Source organism: Prunus dulcis, chromosome 7, assembly GCF_902201215.1.
Source record: "Prunus dulcis chromosome 7, ALMONDv2, whole genome shotgun sequence".
Lineage (NCBI taxonomy): Eukaryota > Viridiplantae > Streptophyta > Magnoliopsida > Rosales > Rosaceae > Prunus > Prunus dulcis.
In genome coordinates, this window is record NC_047656.1 from 15,107,059 (window position 1) to 15,125,135 (window position 18,077).

Sequence of the window (18,077 nt, forward strand, 5' to 3'; positions counted from 1 at the left end):
AACATCATTGAGCAATTATATGATCGGGCCTAATAAATTTGGAAATAACAGAAAGGGATTACCCATAGCACAGAACATTAAATTTCACCGAAGTGTCGTTTTTTCCTTTGAGTTGAAGAACTATTTATTTAAATAAAAAATATATATTCCTAGGTAAAGGGTTTCCTGATACGGAAAATCCCGGGAAATGGTTTCCTATATTTATGCTCCGCTCTCAGACCCCAAAAAAAACAAAAAACAAAAAATGTTTGCACCGCGACAAAACCAACTCCTAAAACCCTAAAATTTCAGAAGCAAGCAACAAGACTTTCACCCAAAACCCCCGAAACAGCAAAACCCTAAAAATGTCATCTTCAATTCCTCTCCGCCATCTCCGCCAGCTCTCCACCACCGCTAAATCTTCAATCTCCATCTCACAAGCGAAGTCCAAGCTCCGAACAGAGTACGACCCTGACAAAGCCTTAGAGATTTACTCCTCTGTCACCGAACACTACTCGACTCCTACCTCCTCTCGCTATGCTCAGGACCTCACCGTTCGTCGCCTCGCCAAGTCTCATCGCTTCGCCGACATCGAAAAATTCATTGAATCTCACAAAAATGACCCAAAAATCACCCAAGAGCCTTTCTTGTGCACCCTCATCCGATCGTACGGCCGTTCCGGCATGTTCGACCACGCAATGAGGACCTTTGATCAAATGGACCAGCTGGGTACTCCGAGATCTTCACTATCCTTCAATGCTCTGTTGACTGCGTGCACCAATTCGAAACAGTTCGAAAAAGTCCCCCAGCTGTTCGATGAAATTCCCAACAAGCATGGTGTCTCCCCCGATAAAGTGTCGTATGGTATATTAATCAAGTCGTATTGCGAGGCTGATAAGCCCGAGAAGGCGATTGAGACTCTGAGGTTGATGGAGGAGAAGGGTATTGAGATAACTGCAGTGACGTTCACCACAATATTTAATGCTCTGTATAAGAAAGGCAATGGCGAAGAGGCTGAGAACTTGTGGAATGAGATGGTGAAGAAGGGTATTGAGGTTGATGCTGCCGCTTATAATGTTAAGATTATGTATGTCCATGGCGGGAACCCGGACAATGTGAAAGCCTTGATCGAAGAAATGGCGAATGCCGGCCTGAAACCCGACACTATTAGTTACAATTACTTGTTGACTTGTTATTGCAGGAATGAGATGATGGAAGAAGCTGTCAAGGTTTATGAGGGGTTGGAGGGAAATGCTTGTAATCCGAATGCTGCAACTTTTAGGACTCTGATATTTTATCTGTGTAGTAGTGAGGATTATGATAAGGCGTATAAGATTTTCAAGAGGAGTGTGGAGGTGCATAAGATCCCCGACTTTAATACGATGAGACATTTGGTTGAAGGATTGGTGAAGAAGAAGAAGATGAAGGAGGCCAAGGGATTGATACGCACAATTAAGAAGAAGTTCCCTCCTAATCTTTTGGTTGCCTGGAAGAAAGTGGAAGAGGGTCTCGGTTTGGCTTCTTCTAATAGGAATGCTTCTTCGGTTCCTGATGACGACGAGGCTAAGGAGGCTACAGCATAGTTATTGGCGGGATTCTTGTTGGTCTTGTGCTGAATGTGTTGATTACTTCATCTGCGGCTGCCCGAGCTGATCTGGTGAAACCGTGAGCAAGGATGCCAATTTTCCGAGGAAGCAAGTTTGAAGCTTTTGGAAATTGTAATGCTGTAAAAGCTTCAATTTTGATTTTTATGTTAATTTTCTACTCTGTTTTCTGCTATTTGGTTGAATCTGTTCACCTATTGTAGTGCTAGTAAAAATTACTTGGCTCATCTGGCATTTAGTAAGATTTCAGAGCCCTTGTTCAAGCCGTCTTTTATCCAGATATGGAAGCAGGCGTATTTTATTACTTTGCATCCTGCTTATGCCATAGCCAGTATGAAGATTCCGTTCACATCCTGCTGAGTGTTAATACTCTGTAATGTTTTATTTTCCTTTTATAAATTTTGATTAACAAAACTGGTTGAAAGTTGTCCTGCCACCAGAGTTTAACGGCTATGAAGAAATGTTCATATTACAATTCGAACCAGAGTTTAACAGTTTAAGTACTACAGTTCTCTGTCAAGGACCCACAAAACTATTTTGGCTCAGAATCAGAACCAAAAATTTATTTGGAGTTCCCAGATTGTATAGAATAGAGGAGGTCACTGGGTTACTGTTACAGAGGAGGTAGTCCCAGGATTGCATATGAGAGTCGTTTGATTCTAAATGAGAGAGCCATTGGATTGCAGGAGAGTGTCAAGCAGTGAAGATAACTACTCAGCCAAAGCTATTTTGTTATACACCAAAGAGCAAAAGAAAAAACTCAAAATCACTGTCAGCAGTAAAATGTATAACTACACATATGACATTTGCTAATTTCTTTTTGTAAATAGAGTAATAAGGAAAGTTTTTCAGGCCCAACCCTGCCGAGTGAAACAAAGACGCCACAGCTTAGGCTGGATATCTTGAAGTTCAGGTTCTCTTTCCTTTCTTGTACTTGCAGTTCTAGTTTAATGCTCCTTCCATTCAGTTCTACTTTCGGTTCAAGTAGTTGATTTTGTTTGCTTTCAGATTTCTGAAGATTTATCATTGGAGTTGTTTGTTCAGCTGGCCCTCTTAGTGTGCCTCAGTTGAAGATCAAAGCCTGCCTTGCAGGTTTTGCTGGTTGCATACCTGTGTGTTAAACTCCTAATGAAAATATATGAATTTGAGTCAGAAACCTTCACCAAGGATACGATTTTTTTGAAATCTGTAATGAGAAAGATTCTAATTATGGAATCAATAATGGTCCTTTTCTTAAGTTACTCTAGGTCCCTTTTCCTTGTTAGAGTTTTCTACTTCTAACTCTATTTTGTATTTGACTGCTAAACAGGAAATCAAGGTGCTTAATATGATCACTTTATGGGAAGCCAATATGTGTAAATAAGGTACTGAACTGTTTTTCTTGCCTAGCTATCATTTTCTGGGTCTGTACATCTGTCATCTTGTTTACATAGACAGGTACCAATCATAGAATTGCACTTAATTTTTGTTTTTTGAGGGTTAGGCATTCTGTTCCGTCTCTACCAACTGCATATCATATATGTTCTGTAGTGTTGATAGATTGTGTGAAAGAGTTTTCAAGTATCTAAACTAGGGAGGGTTCTACTTATAAGTAAAAGCGGAACTTCTGCTACGCCTTGTTATGAGTTCCATGCTATCACTCCTGGAAATTGGAAATTATATTTGTTTTGGTTTTGAAGCCAAAGTCAAAAGGGTATTATTTTAGTTGCAATACACATATGACTGCTGGCATTTGCTCATTGTTGTAATGCTTGCTGAAATGGTGGCTATTTTACATGAAATTGATTTAGAATTTGAATTTCCTGCACTGCAGTTTTACATTACAAAGTAGCCCAAAACTTATTTTTCTCTGTAGTTTCTTCTGTTGAGTGACAAGAAGGGACTAAATAGGTAGGCTGGGCTAGAACTTAGAACTAAACAAGCCAGATAGATAAAGATCACGGGCACCGTGATTCAGACTCAGTAGACCACAGGGTTGGGATCTTTGATTTGATCCTCTAAAAAAGTGTGCCTCAAACTCAATCCCAAAGGCAAATAGTAGGTAGAAACAAAGATAAGAATCCAAGGGTGGAGGACACAGGGGTTATTGCTGCAACTGTGACTGGCTAATGACAAAGATTTTCTGATGAAACACAGACATAATAGCACGCTGCAAGGCTAAGCTCTAAGCCTCTAAAGCTAAGATTGATAGATAGATAGAAAGATGGATACACACAGAAGAGACGCAAGTACATGTGAACCAGAAAGATCTGATCAACTGAGCTCATGCGCTAAAAGAAGCTCTGCTACTTACTTGGGGTAAATAAAACTCATAGGGACATGTGCTGCTGATTTCAATTTTGAGCCAGCTATATAATTTCTCAGGTGGATGATGAATCTCTGATACCGTGTGTGCGCGCTCTCCACACTGAAACTTTACCATTTCCAGAAAAGATTCATTCTCTTCGGCCAAGAAAGAGAGAGAAAATTAAATGACAGCCTAATCAGCCATTTACTATTAACAGTATGAGTGAAGTGTTACTTTTTACTGCAGTGCTGGGTCACAACAACCAGGAGAGAGAGAGTAGTGGGGCGGGATTGAAGAAGAGCACCACCTGACTGATGATGATGACTTGTAAGGAGGACTGAGTTGGAGGGTGGGTCATCAATTCGTCATGTCGTCATGGATCCGATTCCATTTCTCTACTTTTATTACGTTACGTGGTGTGTACGTAATAATAACAAAGGGCGAGGGCAATTTTCTTTCTTACTTGCTTTCCATTTGTGCGTAAAAGAGAAAGGTGAAAGGAATAGAAACAAATGGCAGACCCCACCAAAAGAAACAACGAAATAATAGAAAGAGGAGCAAGCAAATTGCATATCGGATCCAATAGTGAATTTTAGTTTTTCTTGTATAAGGGATGTGTTAGCTTTTAGCAACTCGAGAAGATTTTGGTAATGTACATGCAATGGCACAATCAAATCAAACAAGGTCGCTACGTCCGATAAACAATTACAATCCTTTTTAACGGTACAAGTTGTGCTAACAACATTTGTTAGTTATTGATACGTTGTGAGACTCAATTACATCAACAGTCAACGATTTCATTATTTATGTGCGCGTGAACGGTTGTTCGTAAGTTGTATTAGTACCAAACAAAATTATCAAATATTCCTGCAACAAGATACGACATCATATTGACTTTCATGGACTAGAGTTGGATGGTAGGCATGTGCACCACAGAACTGAGCGTGCAAAGCGGAGAAGATTAGAGCTTTTTATTGATGTTTCTTCCAAGTTGCAAGCTACAACATCATTTCAGTCCATGAGAAGGCAGAAGGCAGAAGACTGGCTTTTTAATCATTGGTCGGTCCAAATGCTTAATTGGTCCTTAATAACATCATTGATTAAAGTTGTACATCCCAATATTTTCAATTGATTGTGTTCTTGTGTTGTGTCCGCGTGATACTCTCAGGCTCCCTGTCAAAGGAGCTACCATATCATGTCATGTCGACCAAAAGTGCATACTCGTTTATCAGCTCTTGCACCTTTCACTACCTCCCAACTTTTGCTTTTTAATCAGGCACCATTCAGTAATGTGTTAGAAAATTAATTTTTATTTTTTTTATAGGACATTTTCAATTGAGGGGTAAGATAGTATACTAAATTACTCGAACACAAATCCTTACGCGAGGGAGTAAAGAAGAATCATTACAGGGTTCTTTGCCAACCCCCATAATTTAAGCTGTAAAGAAGAATCACACCCTGTATATCAAACGGACTCCGAGCTGTTCCCGAAGAGATGGAGCAATTGTTTGCCAAGAGTTAGCGAATCGTTGGAGCCCCATTTGAATTGTTCAAGTGTTATAAAATGCGGATAAATGCCGATCTCTTTTTGAGTAATCTCATCTTGCATTGCGTTTGCATGCCAAGTATTTCCATTAACTGATCATCCATCTTTCTACGTAGAATAACAACATGCACCACAACAAATTAATGAAAATTAGCCACAACCATTATCATCTTAACTAGAAACCTTTAAAACTAACCCATACTATTTCATATGATCTCTTGCAACACATATATTACATAAAAACCCTCAAACTGAAAAATAATTAAAGTGATCATCTAGTTCGTGTTTTATTTTCATTCGTTTGAGAGCTAGCTAGCTAGGTTTTAAAGAGCTCTAGAAACTCTTGCTCCAGATGATGATCTTGCACTACCAGTAGCGCAACAGAACAGAGCCTCCCAAATCTCGGCGAAAGCTTCAACGATGACCCCATGGTGCTCCCTCGAGTTCAGAGACAAGAAACAATGGAGCAACTGCTCCAACTCTCTGTCGTCGAACATCTGCTTCTCCAAAATCATCTCCATCATCGACCTCTTGAAGTCCTCGTACGGATCCTCCGACTTCTTCACCACCGCGAAACTCTCCCTCACCTTCCCCTCCACCGTGCACGGTATCAGCCTCTGAAACACCGACAGCCTAGCCGGCGCCGCCGTTTCCATCTCCGCCGATGACCTTCTCGAGACGCTGCGTTTCGCGGCGCTGCTGCCACGCTTCTTTTTCTTTTTCCGGCGAGGAAGTGGCGGGGATGAGTCGGTGGAGAAGCTTCTGGAAGATCTGGTGGAGACGAGGGTTTCGGTTTCTTCTTCGTCCAAGCCGCCGCCGCCTTCGCTGCTGAAAATTCCGGTTTCGAAGGAGGACGTGCTGATCCTGATGCGACTTGTCGTTGTTTTCTTCTTTTTGTTTTTGACTCGTCGTTTTTGATTCGTTTTCTTGTTCTGCTCCGAGACGGAGGAGGGAGGAGGCGAAACGGTGTCGTCTACGTCGGAGGAGGCGGAGGCGGAGGAAGTGTAGATTTTGTTGCGTGGGTTAATGTCGTAGACCTTGGCGACCACGTGCCACTTGTCCTCTCTTTCCCACTCGAACTTATGATGATGGTCGGGCGGCGATCTGGTGCGGTCGTCGTCGGAGAGTGTTGGTCTGGATCTGATGCCACAGAATAACACGTGGCGTTTGATGGAGGAGTGGTGATGGATTTTGGACGGTAGAGGTGGTGGTAGTGGGGTGGTGGCTGGGAAGTTCACGTGGTTGACTAAGGGGGGTGGTCGGGAGAGAAATGAAGGGACAGGATTTGAGGGGAGAGTGGAGGGGTCTTTTGAACGGCAAGATTGGAAGGAGGGGATCACTCGGGAGATTCGGAACTTGAAACGTTTCGCCATGAAGGATGGACGTTTCTTAAGAAACAAGCTCTCTGTGTATGTATGTATGGGAGACTAACTTGGCAGGAAGCAGGAAGTAGCAGTGTGATAAAATTGACATGCAAACTGTTTGTGTATGAGAAGTGGTGGGGCTTAAATAGAAAGTTGTGTGCACCACTTCTCTCTAGTTCCACCCATTTTCCACTGTTCTGTTTATAACAATATAGTCTTTTACTTTTTAATGTCACTCATATAATGTCGTTTATTTTTTCGTATCCAATGTTATAATACGACATAATGTTTAAAAAATGTTCTTTTATGAGACAATCTGGTCATGCTGTTAAATTAGAATTATAATAACATTGATTTGTTTGATTTTATTTACGATGTGTGGTACAGTGGTACTTTAGATTTACAGCATAAGCAGGCATAAGTTAGTGAAAATGAAATTATAGTAAATATGCAGGGTAATAAGATATGTACTGGTTAATAATTAGTAACACACTTTTCGAGAGTATTGTGGATTGAAATTACTTTGAATCCATATACAAAAGAGAATCTATTGTTGGATTATTATTTTTTGGGGTTGTGGGTATATGAGCAGGCTAGCCTACTGTTTCGCTGTGGACTGGTGAGCTGCTGCCATTTCTTCCTTGTATTATTTTTGGGGGAAGATATACGAAAGCCAAAGGAGCCGACTTCCAAGAGAGTAAGACACACCTGAAATTGGGAGACTATATATATATATATATATCTAGGCACATGTTATGTATAGTACCTAGCAGTATCCAGGCCGTACGCTGATGGATTCTTGGCAGGTGATCATAGATTCATAGATTACAAAATGCTGAAATATTAACTTGAATTCATTAATTATTATAATATTATTCTGTATAATACATTCTCTTCGGTGAGAAAAGTCAATAGAGTCATGACAAAGTTGATATCTTAAAATCTGATTTGCATCTCCTGCAGGGCTTCTACACTATGTTGTAGGGTAGGGGAGCCAATTTCTTTTTTGGTGAAAGAGGGGGGGGAGCCAATTTCCACCAGGCCCCTACCCACCACAAGCAAAGTTGAGTTGTATGATTCAACGGTCAAGCAAATGCATTTTGACGACATGTGTTCCAATGATTTGGAATTTTCATCCTGAGGATCTGAGTTAGGGCATGGTCCAATTTAATTATGTTGGATGAACGTAGAATAGCAAAGATTAACTAACATAGTTTGTTCGGAATTGCATTTTGAAAGGGTCAAAGAGTGTTGATAACAATTTTTGTCAAATATGTGCTTCTTAATCATGAAAGCGTATTTGGACGATCCAAATAAGTCCTTTATTTAGTTCGATATCCTGTAATAAAACCATTATGCCTTGCCCAACACATGCGTTTCGGCAAAGTTTCTGGACCACAACCTCATCTCATGTTGGGGTTTATGACTTAACCATTGGAGATGGCCTAAGAAGATAGCTGAGGAGCCAGTACAACATTGGAGATGACATGACCTAATAAAAGAAAACAGATAGCCGATGATGAGGAGCCAGCAGACAAGAGTTTCAAATTTGTAAGCAGCGCTGTGTAAAAAAATTCAACCTCATAGCCTAGCTAGGCCCCAGCACTGCAGCATCTGTCTCAGAACTCATGATAGTGGTAATAATCGTTGCTGGATTGGTGGATAAATAGTCAAAAAAGATAGTAAAAAAAGTAAGTCTTGTCCCCTCCAAGCTCCTATTCTAGCACTGAAATTGCATTTACGCAAACGTTTCCAAAGCTTGCAAATAAAGAAGCCAAGCTTCTTTTTGTGCTTGAGAGATTCAATTTGTACAGAGACTGTGAACTCAAAGAAAAGTCAAACAGAAGAAGAGGCATTTCTAATTTATCAAACACGTGGTGTGGGATAAGATATCCAAGGAAACAAAATCATCTTTGCATGCAAGTGTCTCCTTTTTTCTTTTTCTCTGTCCTTTTGGACATGCTCTTTGGCAAAGTTAATGCCTCTGTCTATACATAAAATCCCAGATGTTCCCCCACCCCAGCATGGGGCGCTCTGCGCTCTCTGAGCAGAACAGTCGTGACTCTGTGGAGCTCGTTTGCACAGTTAATAATATCACTTTTTTGTTCAGGTTGCTTTGCTTGTATTTTTTTTTTTCTTTTTTGTCTTTCTAAATTTTGAAATTTTACTATTTGGGTATTCTCTTCCCAATTGTATGCCAGGCCATTTTTGTTGAGAAGCGTTGCCCTTTGGCCATATCTCGACTCTACTTATTGGGTAAGAGTATTTGCTCATGCACCCGAGGTCATAGGTTTGATTCATTTCATCTTAAATATTGTTTGTATTATACAAACGAATATCGGAACATGAGAGAAATTATAGAATCTTACAGCAGTACCGTCACGTGGTACATCTTATACACATATTATAATATGGGTGGACGACAAAGTTTATTTTCTTTTCCTTTAGGGAATAGAATATTCATTTATATTATAACACGTGTATAAAATATACAGCATGACCGTACTACCGTAGTATTCTATAATCTCTAGGAACATGGAAGATAAGGACAAAAAAATAACAAATAACAAAATATGGAAGGTGAAGTGGTGTTTGGTAAAGTTTGCAACTTTCCTGGTTTCATCATCAGTCAGATATTTATATCATACCTTAACAACTTATCTTCCACTTGCATATAATTTAATCTGCTAAACAAATACAATGCCTTCCAATATTAAAGGGGTACGAATCAAAATAACAATTGACCCACCATTGTTTTTCTTTCGTTTTCTTTTTATATTATATAAAAAGGTAAGAACTTGCCCCTTGTTCGAACAAGAAAACAGCCAAGCATATGCTTGATGTTAGTTCTCTTGTCGTATTGGCTGCTAAAACATAGGAGAACATCTTGTGTCACTCTTTGACGAGTGTTATGTATGTTCGTCATCCCTAAATCTAAAATCGTCGGGTTTCCTTTTTGCTGTGAATTTTTATTATTATTATAACAATTTATGTAATTAAAACAAATACGATGACAGATGACACATGTTGTCATGTCATGTGCTACATATTTTAATATTTAAAAGTTGATAAATAAGTTAGTGCCCCGTAACGTTATTGATCTAATTATATCTCCACGTTTCATAAGAAAACAGATTTGATAGTAACGTAATAAAACAGAAGTGTAGCTGGCTTTGGCCTAGGTCGAAACCATATACTGAAAAGCTCAGAAAGGATATTTGTCAATTTCACCGCCCACCCACTTCTCTATAGTGCAATATTATTGTATGACATAAGTGAAAGCGATTCTAATTTGCCATGTCACTATCGACTGGAAATCAAAAGGCAATTTTGCCAAATCTTCCAGGCACCCCTTCTGTTGTGCACTTAACCTGGCAGTGGCACGACTATATAAAAAATAAAATCAAATCAAATTTGAACCATAAATACCAACTTATTCGATCCCACCAAGAGTTTTAATCCAAATTTAAACCATCGTTTTTGGTCAATGGCACATCAAGCGGGTGAATTTGGCCGAATATGCAGGTCGGATTTCATGCTTGACCAAAACAAATAATTTGGACAAGGACTGAAATCATCCTTTCAATTAGATCAACCCTTTTTCCTTTGAGTTTCTGAGACTTTATGGTTATTTTGAAAATATAATTACCAGTTTAATTCAAGACCGCGTTTTGTGTTAAGGAAAGGTTACCCCATTTCCCACATTTTATTTTGCAATATTGTTTTTACTGTTAGAAAATCTCTTTGGCAATTAGACATTGTTTATTGCATGAACTCCCAAGTTTAGCGCTCTTATGTTCCTATATAAACCCCATCTGTTTACCCTAATGACACATATATTTTCTCTTCTCTTCTGCCCTTTTCTAAATTTCGCTTGAGCGTTTTTGAATCTTTCGTGTAGTGTTCTTGAGTTCTTTTGAACATTCCTCAATCCTTGAGACTTGTTTTTAACTCTTTGAAGTCCCAAGATTTTCATCCAAAGGATAGAGATCAAGTTGTTTCTCGATACACGTCTTGTTGTATCTTGTTACACCCAGTTCTATATATGCCTCAATCTTGTTGTTTATTTTTTTTTAAAAATGAATGATTCTCAGTGAAAAAGAGTTGTTATAACAGAGAGACAATATTGGCGAGGGGGAGCTTGTGCGACATACAGACGCTTCAAGTTAAAATGGAGCCTGAGAAACACACAGATATGGTCGAGAAGAAGGCCTCAATAGAGGTGGAGGGTAGCAGAGAAGCCCCGGAAAAGATCAACAAGATTGCTTTACTTTGTGCTGTGGTTGGCTCAATTATATCCATTATATTTGGCTATGGTAGGCTTTCTCTCTCTTGACAGGATAGTACTTGTTCATTTTACTTTCAATTTGCTATCTAGATCAATGTGGGTTCTAAAGAATATGGTTTTCCATGAATTACATTTTTAACTAAGATGGTAATGAAAATGAATTCGAACTGTGAATACAGATACTGGTGTGATGAGTGGAGCCATGATCTTCATCAAAGAAGATCTCAAAATCAACGATGTCGAAGTCGAAGTACTAGCCGGAATTCTCAACATTTGTGCTCTAGTGGGATCTCTAGCAGCTGGAAGAACCTCTGATTATATCGGTCGGCGTTACACTATTGTTGTAGCCTCCATAATTTTCTTAATAGGGTCAATTCTAATGGGGTATGCTCCAAACTATCCTGTGCTGATGACTGGAAGATGCATTGCTGGCTTAGGTGTAGGCTTTGCACTTATGATTGCGCCAGTTTACTCTGCAGAAATTTCATCTCCAGCAACCAGAGGCCGTCTAACCGCTCTGCCAGAGCTTTGCATAAGTCTTGGCATCTTACTTGGTTACGTTTCAAATTATGTTTTCGGAAAACTGTCATTGACACTTGGATGGAGACTGATGCTAGGCATTGCTGGAGTTCCTTCAATTGTTTTGGCATTTGGGATTGTCAAAATGCCAGAGTCGCCAAGGTGGTTGGTGATGCAGGGCAGGCTAGCAGAGGCCAAGAAAATTTTGTATCTAATTTCTAACACCAAAGAAGAAGCTGAGTCTCGTTTTTGTGATATCTTGGTTGCTGCTGGAATTGATGAAAATTGTAACGAAGATGTAATTGAGGTTCCCAAAAGCACCAAGGGTGAAGGGGTTTGGAAAGAACTACTTTTGAGGCCAACTCCGCCCGTCCGTCGGATTCTAATCGCAGCCATCGGAATCCATTTCTTTGAGCATGCCACAGGGATAGAAGCTGTTGTGTTATATAGTCCAAGAATTTTCAAGAAAGCTGGGGTTAGAAGCAAAGACAAGTTGTTGCTTGCCACAGTTGGGGTTGGTGTTACAAAGACTTTGTTCATATTGGTAGCCACATTTTTGCTTGACAAAGCTGGCAGGAGGCGCTTATTGTTGACAAGCACTGGTGGCATGATCGTGGCTCTAACAGGATTAGGGTTTTGCTTGACAATGGTAGAGCACGCCAAAGAGCAGCTTACTTGGGCACTAAGCTTGAGCATTGTGTCAGTTTATGTGTTTGTGGTTTTTTTCTCAATTGGGCTTGGGCCCATAACTTGGGTTTACAGCAGTGAGATTTTCCCTTTGAAATTGAGGGCACAGGGAACAAGTATCGGGGTGGCTGTGAACAGACTTACGAATGCTACAATTTCTATGAGTTTCCTTTCAATTTATAAGGCAATTACCATTGGAGGGGCCTTCTTTATGTTTGCAGGCATGGCTGTCTTGGCCTGGATCTTTTTCTATTTCTGCTTGCCGGAGACCAAGGGGAGATCATTGGAAGAGATGGAAATGGTTTTCAGCAAAAGCAAAGATACTAATAAGTCTAGAAATGGTATTGTATGAATGCAATCAAGAATTTATGTACTCTAAGCCAGCGGGGTATAGCTCAGTTGGTTGAATTTTTCCACCTCCACCCATGTGGACAGAGATTGGAAACCCCAAGGCACCCAATAAATATTGGTGTAAACTCCTCTCCCGCTATCGCTTGTACTCCAAAAAAGAAAAAAAGAAAAGGAGGTTATTAATGCACTCTATGTTTTATCTAAAACCTTAAATTATGTGGTGATTACAAGCTTTGCTCATATAGTAAACAGATTACAAACCTTGCTTATCTAGTAGAAGAGTACAAGCCGAAATCTCAAATAGTAGTAATTTACAATAAATTTATAGATGCACAAAATTTCTAAAACAATAATGCTTAAAAATTGATTGTGCTATCAAGAAAGAATCAAGAAGATGATGTTGCTTGGCTGGTGGCCAATCCTCTGTGTACATATGGTACTTGATTTTTTTGGGGACAACTCTTCAAACAATACAAATTATTATTATTATTATTATTTTTTAATCAATACAACTTTTGGAATAACCCTTCAAATTAACCTACGGGTAAGGTTTAAAGAGCCATATGCTGGAAGATGCTCTTACACATACGTAAGGAAAAAGTTGCTAATTAAGATGAGACAAAATATAAATCTATGCTCGATCCTGTGGGTTCCATGAGAGTTGTAAAAACTTATAAGCTGCCTATTCTTACTTCTCATATATCATCCTTGGTATTATAAATACAGTGATGCATGTGGTTTTGCTGTGTTTGCTTATCCTTTCTATTTGGCTATAGTAAGTTATCTCCTCTTGATTAGTCTTTCCTGAAGCTTTGTAAAGAATTTATTTTAGGTGTGATTGGATTGTCATCCTACAGTTCACATATCCAAGTATAATATTCATAATCATAATAATGGATTATTAAAAATCCAATCTAACATCCTGTAGTTTAGACGATCGTTTGTACTAAAATATATATATATATATATATATATATCAGTCTAACACCCCAATAGTTTAATCTAGTTATATCAAAACATAAAATTTTCAGATTTATAAACTTAATTAGTTTTTGATTAATTTATTGTCTTGATCAGGTACTGGCTTTCAGATTTTAGGTTATTTCTTAATGAATAATTAAGATTTTTGCTAACCACCCATTGTAATGGTGGGCTTCCATACTTGAGGTTTTAGGGTATAAGAGAGTATTTTTATTCACTGCCCTTAATTGATAGTGTTGAGCATTATCCTCATATTAATTGTCATTGTACGAGTGTAATTTAATCTACATGCTATACCAATCTAAAAAATCAAACTCATCTATCGATCATTAATATAGTGGTAATGCTCACCATTATAATTAAAGATGGTGAGCAAAAATGTTATCGAACGGTTAATGTGATTTCATCCAAACATACAAGATCGTCATGCTCATGCTCATTAATGTGATTTCGTGAGAACAAATTATGCTCATTGCTAAACTTGTTGAAAAAATGAAATATAACCCAGGTAGATAAGGAAATGATCAATTCTATGCTTTAATCAGAAACCATATAAAGCTCAGATTAATCAAAAGTCACAAGAAAAATATAAAACATAAATAAGAAAGTGAACAACACAAAAACACAAAAGTCCTAGTGTCCATACAACTTTAGTTGCAGCAATTGGCATCCATTTCTTTGCTCATGCCACCGGCATAGAACCAGTCGTGTTGTATAGAATGTTGAACGATGACGGTACGGTCAATAGAGGCGAGCTCTTTGTTTCTTGCATACTGGGATTGTTACCATTAACCTCATAATTAAAAAAAAAAAATTATATGCAACTTGGTAGCCACATGTTTGGTTGACAGAATTGGTAGGAGGCAGCTCTTGTTGACAAGCATTGAGGGTATTTTTGTAACCTTATCAGAATTGGGCTTAGGTTTAACCAGAGCACTATGAGAAGGATTTAGCACCTTTAGGAAGGTGGCTCAGTACTCATATGTGGCTTTCTTCTCACTTGGGATAGGGCCTATAACTTGGGTTTATAGCACTGAGATTTTCCCTTTGAAGTTTAGAGCAGGGACTCAGTTTTGGGGTGTTTGTGAACAAAGTTATGAATGTTAATGGGTTTCGTTTCGGTGTATAAGAGATATTGTTGGAGGGGCCTTTTTCATGTTTGCAGGCATATCTGTGTTGGTAGGGTTTTTTTCTTTTATTTCTTCTTGCCAGAGACCAAGGGGAGATCTTTAATTTGGAAGAGATGGAAATGCTTTTTCAGGAGAAAGACTAGACTAGAAATTATGATTCTAGAAATGAAGTTGCAAATGGTGTTGGAATGCAGTCAAAAAAAGATGGGCAGAATGTAAATTGGAGAGCAAATTTAGGTGAAGCTGAAATGTGTTGTATAAGGAGTAGTTCGTATGCAGTGGATCAATCTGTCCTTATTACTTTTATAGATTTGTTATCTCATCGTTTTTTTTATGAATACGAAAAAAGTGACATGTGTTAAATTTGATAAAAGAGAATGCTCGAATGTATATTTTAGTTATGTAGAAAAGTTTAAAGATACATAGAATAAATCAATTAAATCGTGTTATAATGTACCTATACAAAATTTGTGACTAATATATAAGTACGCAAGTTTTGTTCAATTTAATTTAACAAATATGAATTGGGCCCCTAAAATAGAAAGTTAACAAATCAAATCAATCAATAAATCTTGCCCACATGACACCTACAAACAAGGAGAACCTTGGGCAAATTCACACCGACCCCATCCTCTCATCAACCCCACCTTCCCCACATAGCTCCCTCTTTTCCCTCATCAGGCAGAGGTTTGAGGAAGGAGAGCAAGGTGTTTAATTAAGCCCTTGACTCTAAGTCTCTCTCTTTTTTCCCCCTTTTCTTCTCTCTTTTATGTAACATACACATACACATGAGGAAGCTTTGTCCAAATATTGATAAAGAAGATGGCCTTGAGACTGTTCTTGAGGTCCCTATACCAGAAGAGATGTTCACAAGCATGGGAAGCAATGTGCAGTTGCGATTGCAAAACATGATGACATGGATGAAGGCTCAAACCTCCGACAAATGGTCGGCACCAGTCATCGCGGGACGGTTGAATGAGCTACGGTTCTTGCTTTACCTTGTAGGCTCTCCTCTTATCCCTCTTCAAGTTCAGTTGGGTCATTCCGTCCACCGTCCAGTTAGAGATTCTTCCATTGTAAGAACCATCAATCCTTCTCAAAGTTGTTATATTTTTTCTTGTTGCACATGTGATGTGCAAGTAAAAAAGGTGGAGGACCTAAAAATATGTGACTTTTTCATTAACACGTTCACGGTCATTCGTGCCCATTGTATTACTAGATACTAACAATGCATTTAGCCATAGCCACATCATTTAGTGCCACGAATGTTAATGACTATAATGTACATTTCTTGTAGTGGTTCCATTACTTTTGAAACAAATTCATTTATTTACAGAGAGATGTCACATGGATTTCATCTTTTTCAATGATGTTTAAGATACAAATACAAAATGACTACAGATTATTATAGAACATAAGACATCATGAATTTTACCTTAAATCTCAATAATAATTGGAGTCAAAATGTTACAGCAAGCTTCAACAGCCAAATACATAGTGCAACAGTACACCGCTGCAACGGGAGGCCAAGCAGCATTGAACTCGGTGAACAGCATGTGTGTGACAGGCGAGGTTAAGATCAGTGCGTCGGATTTTCAACAAGGGGACGTGAGCCTGGAGGTGAAAAGGAGCTCGGCCGAGAGCGGCGGCTTCTTGCTGTGGCAAAAGAACCCGGACTTATGGTGCTTAGAGCTTGTTGTTTCTGGCTGCAAGGTCATCTGTGGAAGCAATGGCAAGCTTTCATGGCGGCATTCCTCTAACCAACAAACACCCATCTCTCAAGGCCCCCCTAGACCCTTGCGCCGTTTTCTTCAGGTATATATATACACTTATATGATCTTCAACATTTTCTTGTTTTCTTTGAACAAAATACCTAATAAACTTGGTATCATGAATAAAACTATTTGTACCGTAACTTTGATGAACAAAAGACAGTGAGGGGGTCAATTGACCCCTAATGATGTAGTGATGAGTCAATGTGCTTGCAATTTTTATATGAAATATGAACATTTTGTAGGGTTTGGACCCAAGGGCCACGGCCAATTTATTCGCGGATGCAATGTGCATCGGCGAAAAGATCATCAACGATGACGATTGCTTCATCCTCAAGCTGGACACAAGCCCAGCAATTCGAGAGGCACAGAGCGGCCCAAACTACGAGATAATCCACCACACAATATGGGGATACTTCAGCCAGCGCTCGGGGCTCCTCGTACAATTCGAAGACTCGAGGCTGCTGAGGATGACCAACAAAGCGGACGACACAGATGTGTTCTGGGAGACGAGCGCTGAGTCTGTGATACAAGATTACAAGTACGTTGACTCCGTCAACATTGCTCACAGTGGGAGAACTAGGGTTAAGGTTTTCAGATATGGCGAGCGGTCTGCAAACCACAAGAGGGAGATGGAGGAGACGTGGAAGATCGAAGAGGTGGATTTTAATATTTGGGGTTTGACCATGGAGAGCTTTTTGCCTCCTGCTGACATAAAGAAGCAAGGGTGAGATGATAAATTTTCTTCTTCTTTTTTTGTTTTGAAATTAAAGAGATAGCTAAAAGAAAACTTGTGTAAATACTAGTGAGTGAAAAGCAATATATGTATGGCAAAATGATGAAAAGGTTTTGTAACAACAGTTTTGTTTGAGCCGCTTAATTAAATTGAATTTTCTGTTAATTTGTATACATTGTTTGCTGGAAGAGAGTAGATCATACAGCTAGCTTCTGATCGAGGAAGTTGATACCTATAGCATGTATATGATTTCTTTAAGTTGGAAAAGAAGTTGAGTATCTAGTTGTCAAGTTCGTTTTGTGTTTGTCTATTTTATCCGAAATTATATAAAGAAATCAAACTTGGATGCAACCGGGTTAACTGGCCTAATCCCATGTTAGCTCTAAGATTGTTTTTGCACATTGAAGACGTAACTTTATATAATAACTAATAAGAATATGAGATGTTTGCAAGGAGCTTTTAGCTTAAATAATTAAGAATAATTATTCATGCACCCAAAATATTGTGTTTAATTCCGCTCTCTAAATATCACGTGTATAAAAAGAAAAAAAATATGAAATGCGTATAATCTTGAATTCTTATCAACTCATTTGTTCTGGCTTTGTATCATCCATGTCGGTTATTCTGGAAAGAAAAAAAAAAACAGCGACAACTTTTCCACTGTGCAGAAATATTTTTATATTGCTTTGCATGCATCTCTCAAGCTTGGCAAACGTCTTCGTGGTCCTCCCAGATTGGTCTCCGTAGGGTGCCGTGAGATGCAGACAGGTGTCCGAAGAAAATCGCCATATGTTCCCCGATTTGGAAAATTGTCGGGATCTCGGCCAGCCCAG

The 18,077-nt window shown here is 39.0% G+C and overlaps 4 protein-coding genes across 4 annotated transcripts; 3 read left to right on the forward strand and 1 right to left on the reverse strand.

Moving 5' to 3' along the window:
- The first annotated feature begins 140 nt into the window (after nt 1-140).
- LOC117635992 (pentatricopeptide repeat-containing protein At4g36680, mitochondrial) lies at nt 141-1,937 on the forward strand. Its single transcript, XM_034370403.1, has one exon. It carries the CDS (start codon nt 345-347, stop codon nt 1,560-1,562), a length of 1,218 nt encoding a protein of 405 aa, XP_034226294.1. The 5' UTR covers nt 141-344; the 3' UTR covers nt 1,563-1,937.
- Nucleotides 1,938-5,600: 3,663 nt separating this feature from the next.
- On the reverse strand, nt 5,601-6,954 carry LOC117635007 (transcription repressor OFP7). Its single transcript, XM_034369325.1, has one exon. The coding sequence runs from the start codon at nt 6,787-6,789 to the stop codon at nt 5,740-5,742; it is 1,050 nt and encodes a 349-aa protein (XP_034225216.1). The 5' UTR covers nt 6,790-6,954; the 3' UTR covers nt 5,601-5,739.
- Nucleotides 6,955-10,631: 3,677 nt separating this feature from the next.
- Nucleotides 10,632-12,756, forward strand: LOC117634299 (probable polyol transporter 6). The gene is made up of 2 exons (XM_034368345.1): nt 10,632-11,096; nt 11,248-12,756. Exons 1-2 carry the CDS (start codon nt 10,952-10,954, stop codon nt 12,624-12,626), a joined length of 1,524 nt encoding a protein of 507 aa, XP_034224236.1. The 5' UTR covers nt 10,632-10,951; the 3' UTR covers nt 12,627-12,756.
- Nucleotides 12,757-15,393: 2,637 nt separating this feature from the next.
- On the forward strand, nt 15,394-17,522 carry LOC117634301. The gene is made up of 3 exons (XM_034368347.1): nt 15,394-15,812; nt 16,210-16,551; nt 16,754-17,522. The coding sequence occupies exons 1-3, from the start codon at nt 15,525-15,527 to the stop codon at nt 17,237-17,239; spliced, it is 1,116 nt and encodes a 371-aa protein (XP_034224238.1). The 5' UTR covers nt 15,394-15,524; the 3' UTR covers nt 17,240-17,522.
- The last annotated feature ends 555 nt before the right edge of the window (nt 17,523-18,077 follow it).

What these genes read in the sequence shown, in the direction of transcription:
- LOC117635992 (XM_034370403.1), top strand. Translation starts at nt 345, where the DNA reads ATGTCATCTTCAATTCCTCTCCGCCATCTCCGCCAGCTCTCCACCACC.
- LOC117635007 (XM_034369325.1), bottom strand. Translation starts at nt 6,789, where the DNA reads ATGGCGAAACGTTTCAAGTTCCGAATCTCCCGAGTGATCCCCTCCTTC.
- LOC117634299 (XM_034368345.1), top strand. Translation starts at nt 10,952, where the DNA reads ATGGAGCCTGAGAAACACACAGATATGGTCGAGAAGAAGGCCTCAATA. An exon ending in ATCCATTATATTTGGCTATG is followed by an intron (nt 11,097 to 11,247) that starts GTAGGCTTTCTC and finishes CTGTGAATACAG; the next exon opens with ATACTGGTGTGATGAGTGGA.
- LOC117634301 (XM_034368347.1), top strand. Translation starts at nt 15,525, where the DNA reads ATGAGGAAGCTTTGTCCAAATATTGATAAAGAAGATGGCCTTGAGACT. An exon ending in CAGTTAGAGATTCTTCCATT is followed by an intron (nt 15,813 to 16,209) that starts GTAAGAACCATC and finishes AAAATGTTACAG; the next exon opens with CAAGCTTCAACAGCCAAATA. An exon ending in CCTTGCGCCGTTTTCTTCAG is followed by an intron (nt 16,552 to 16,753) that starts GTATATATATAC and finishes AACATTTTGTAG; the next exon opens with GGTTTGGACCCAAGGGCCAC.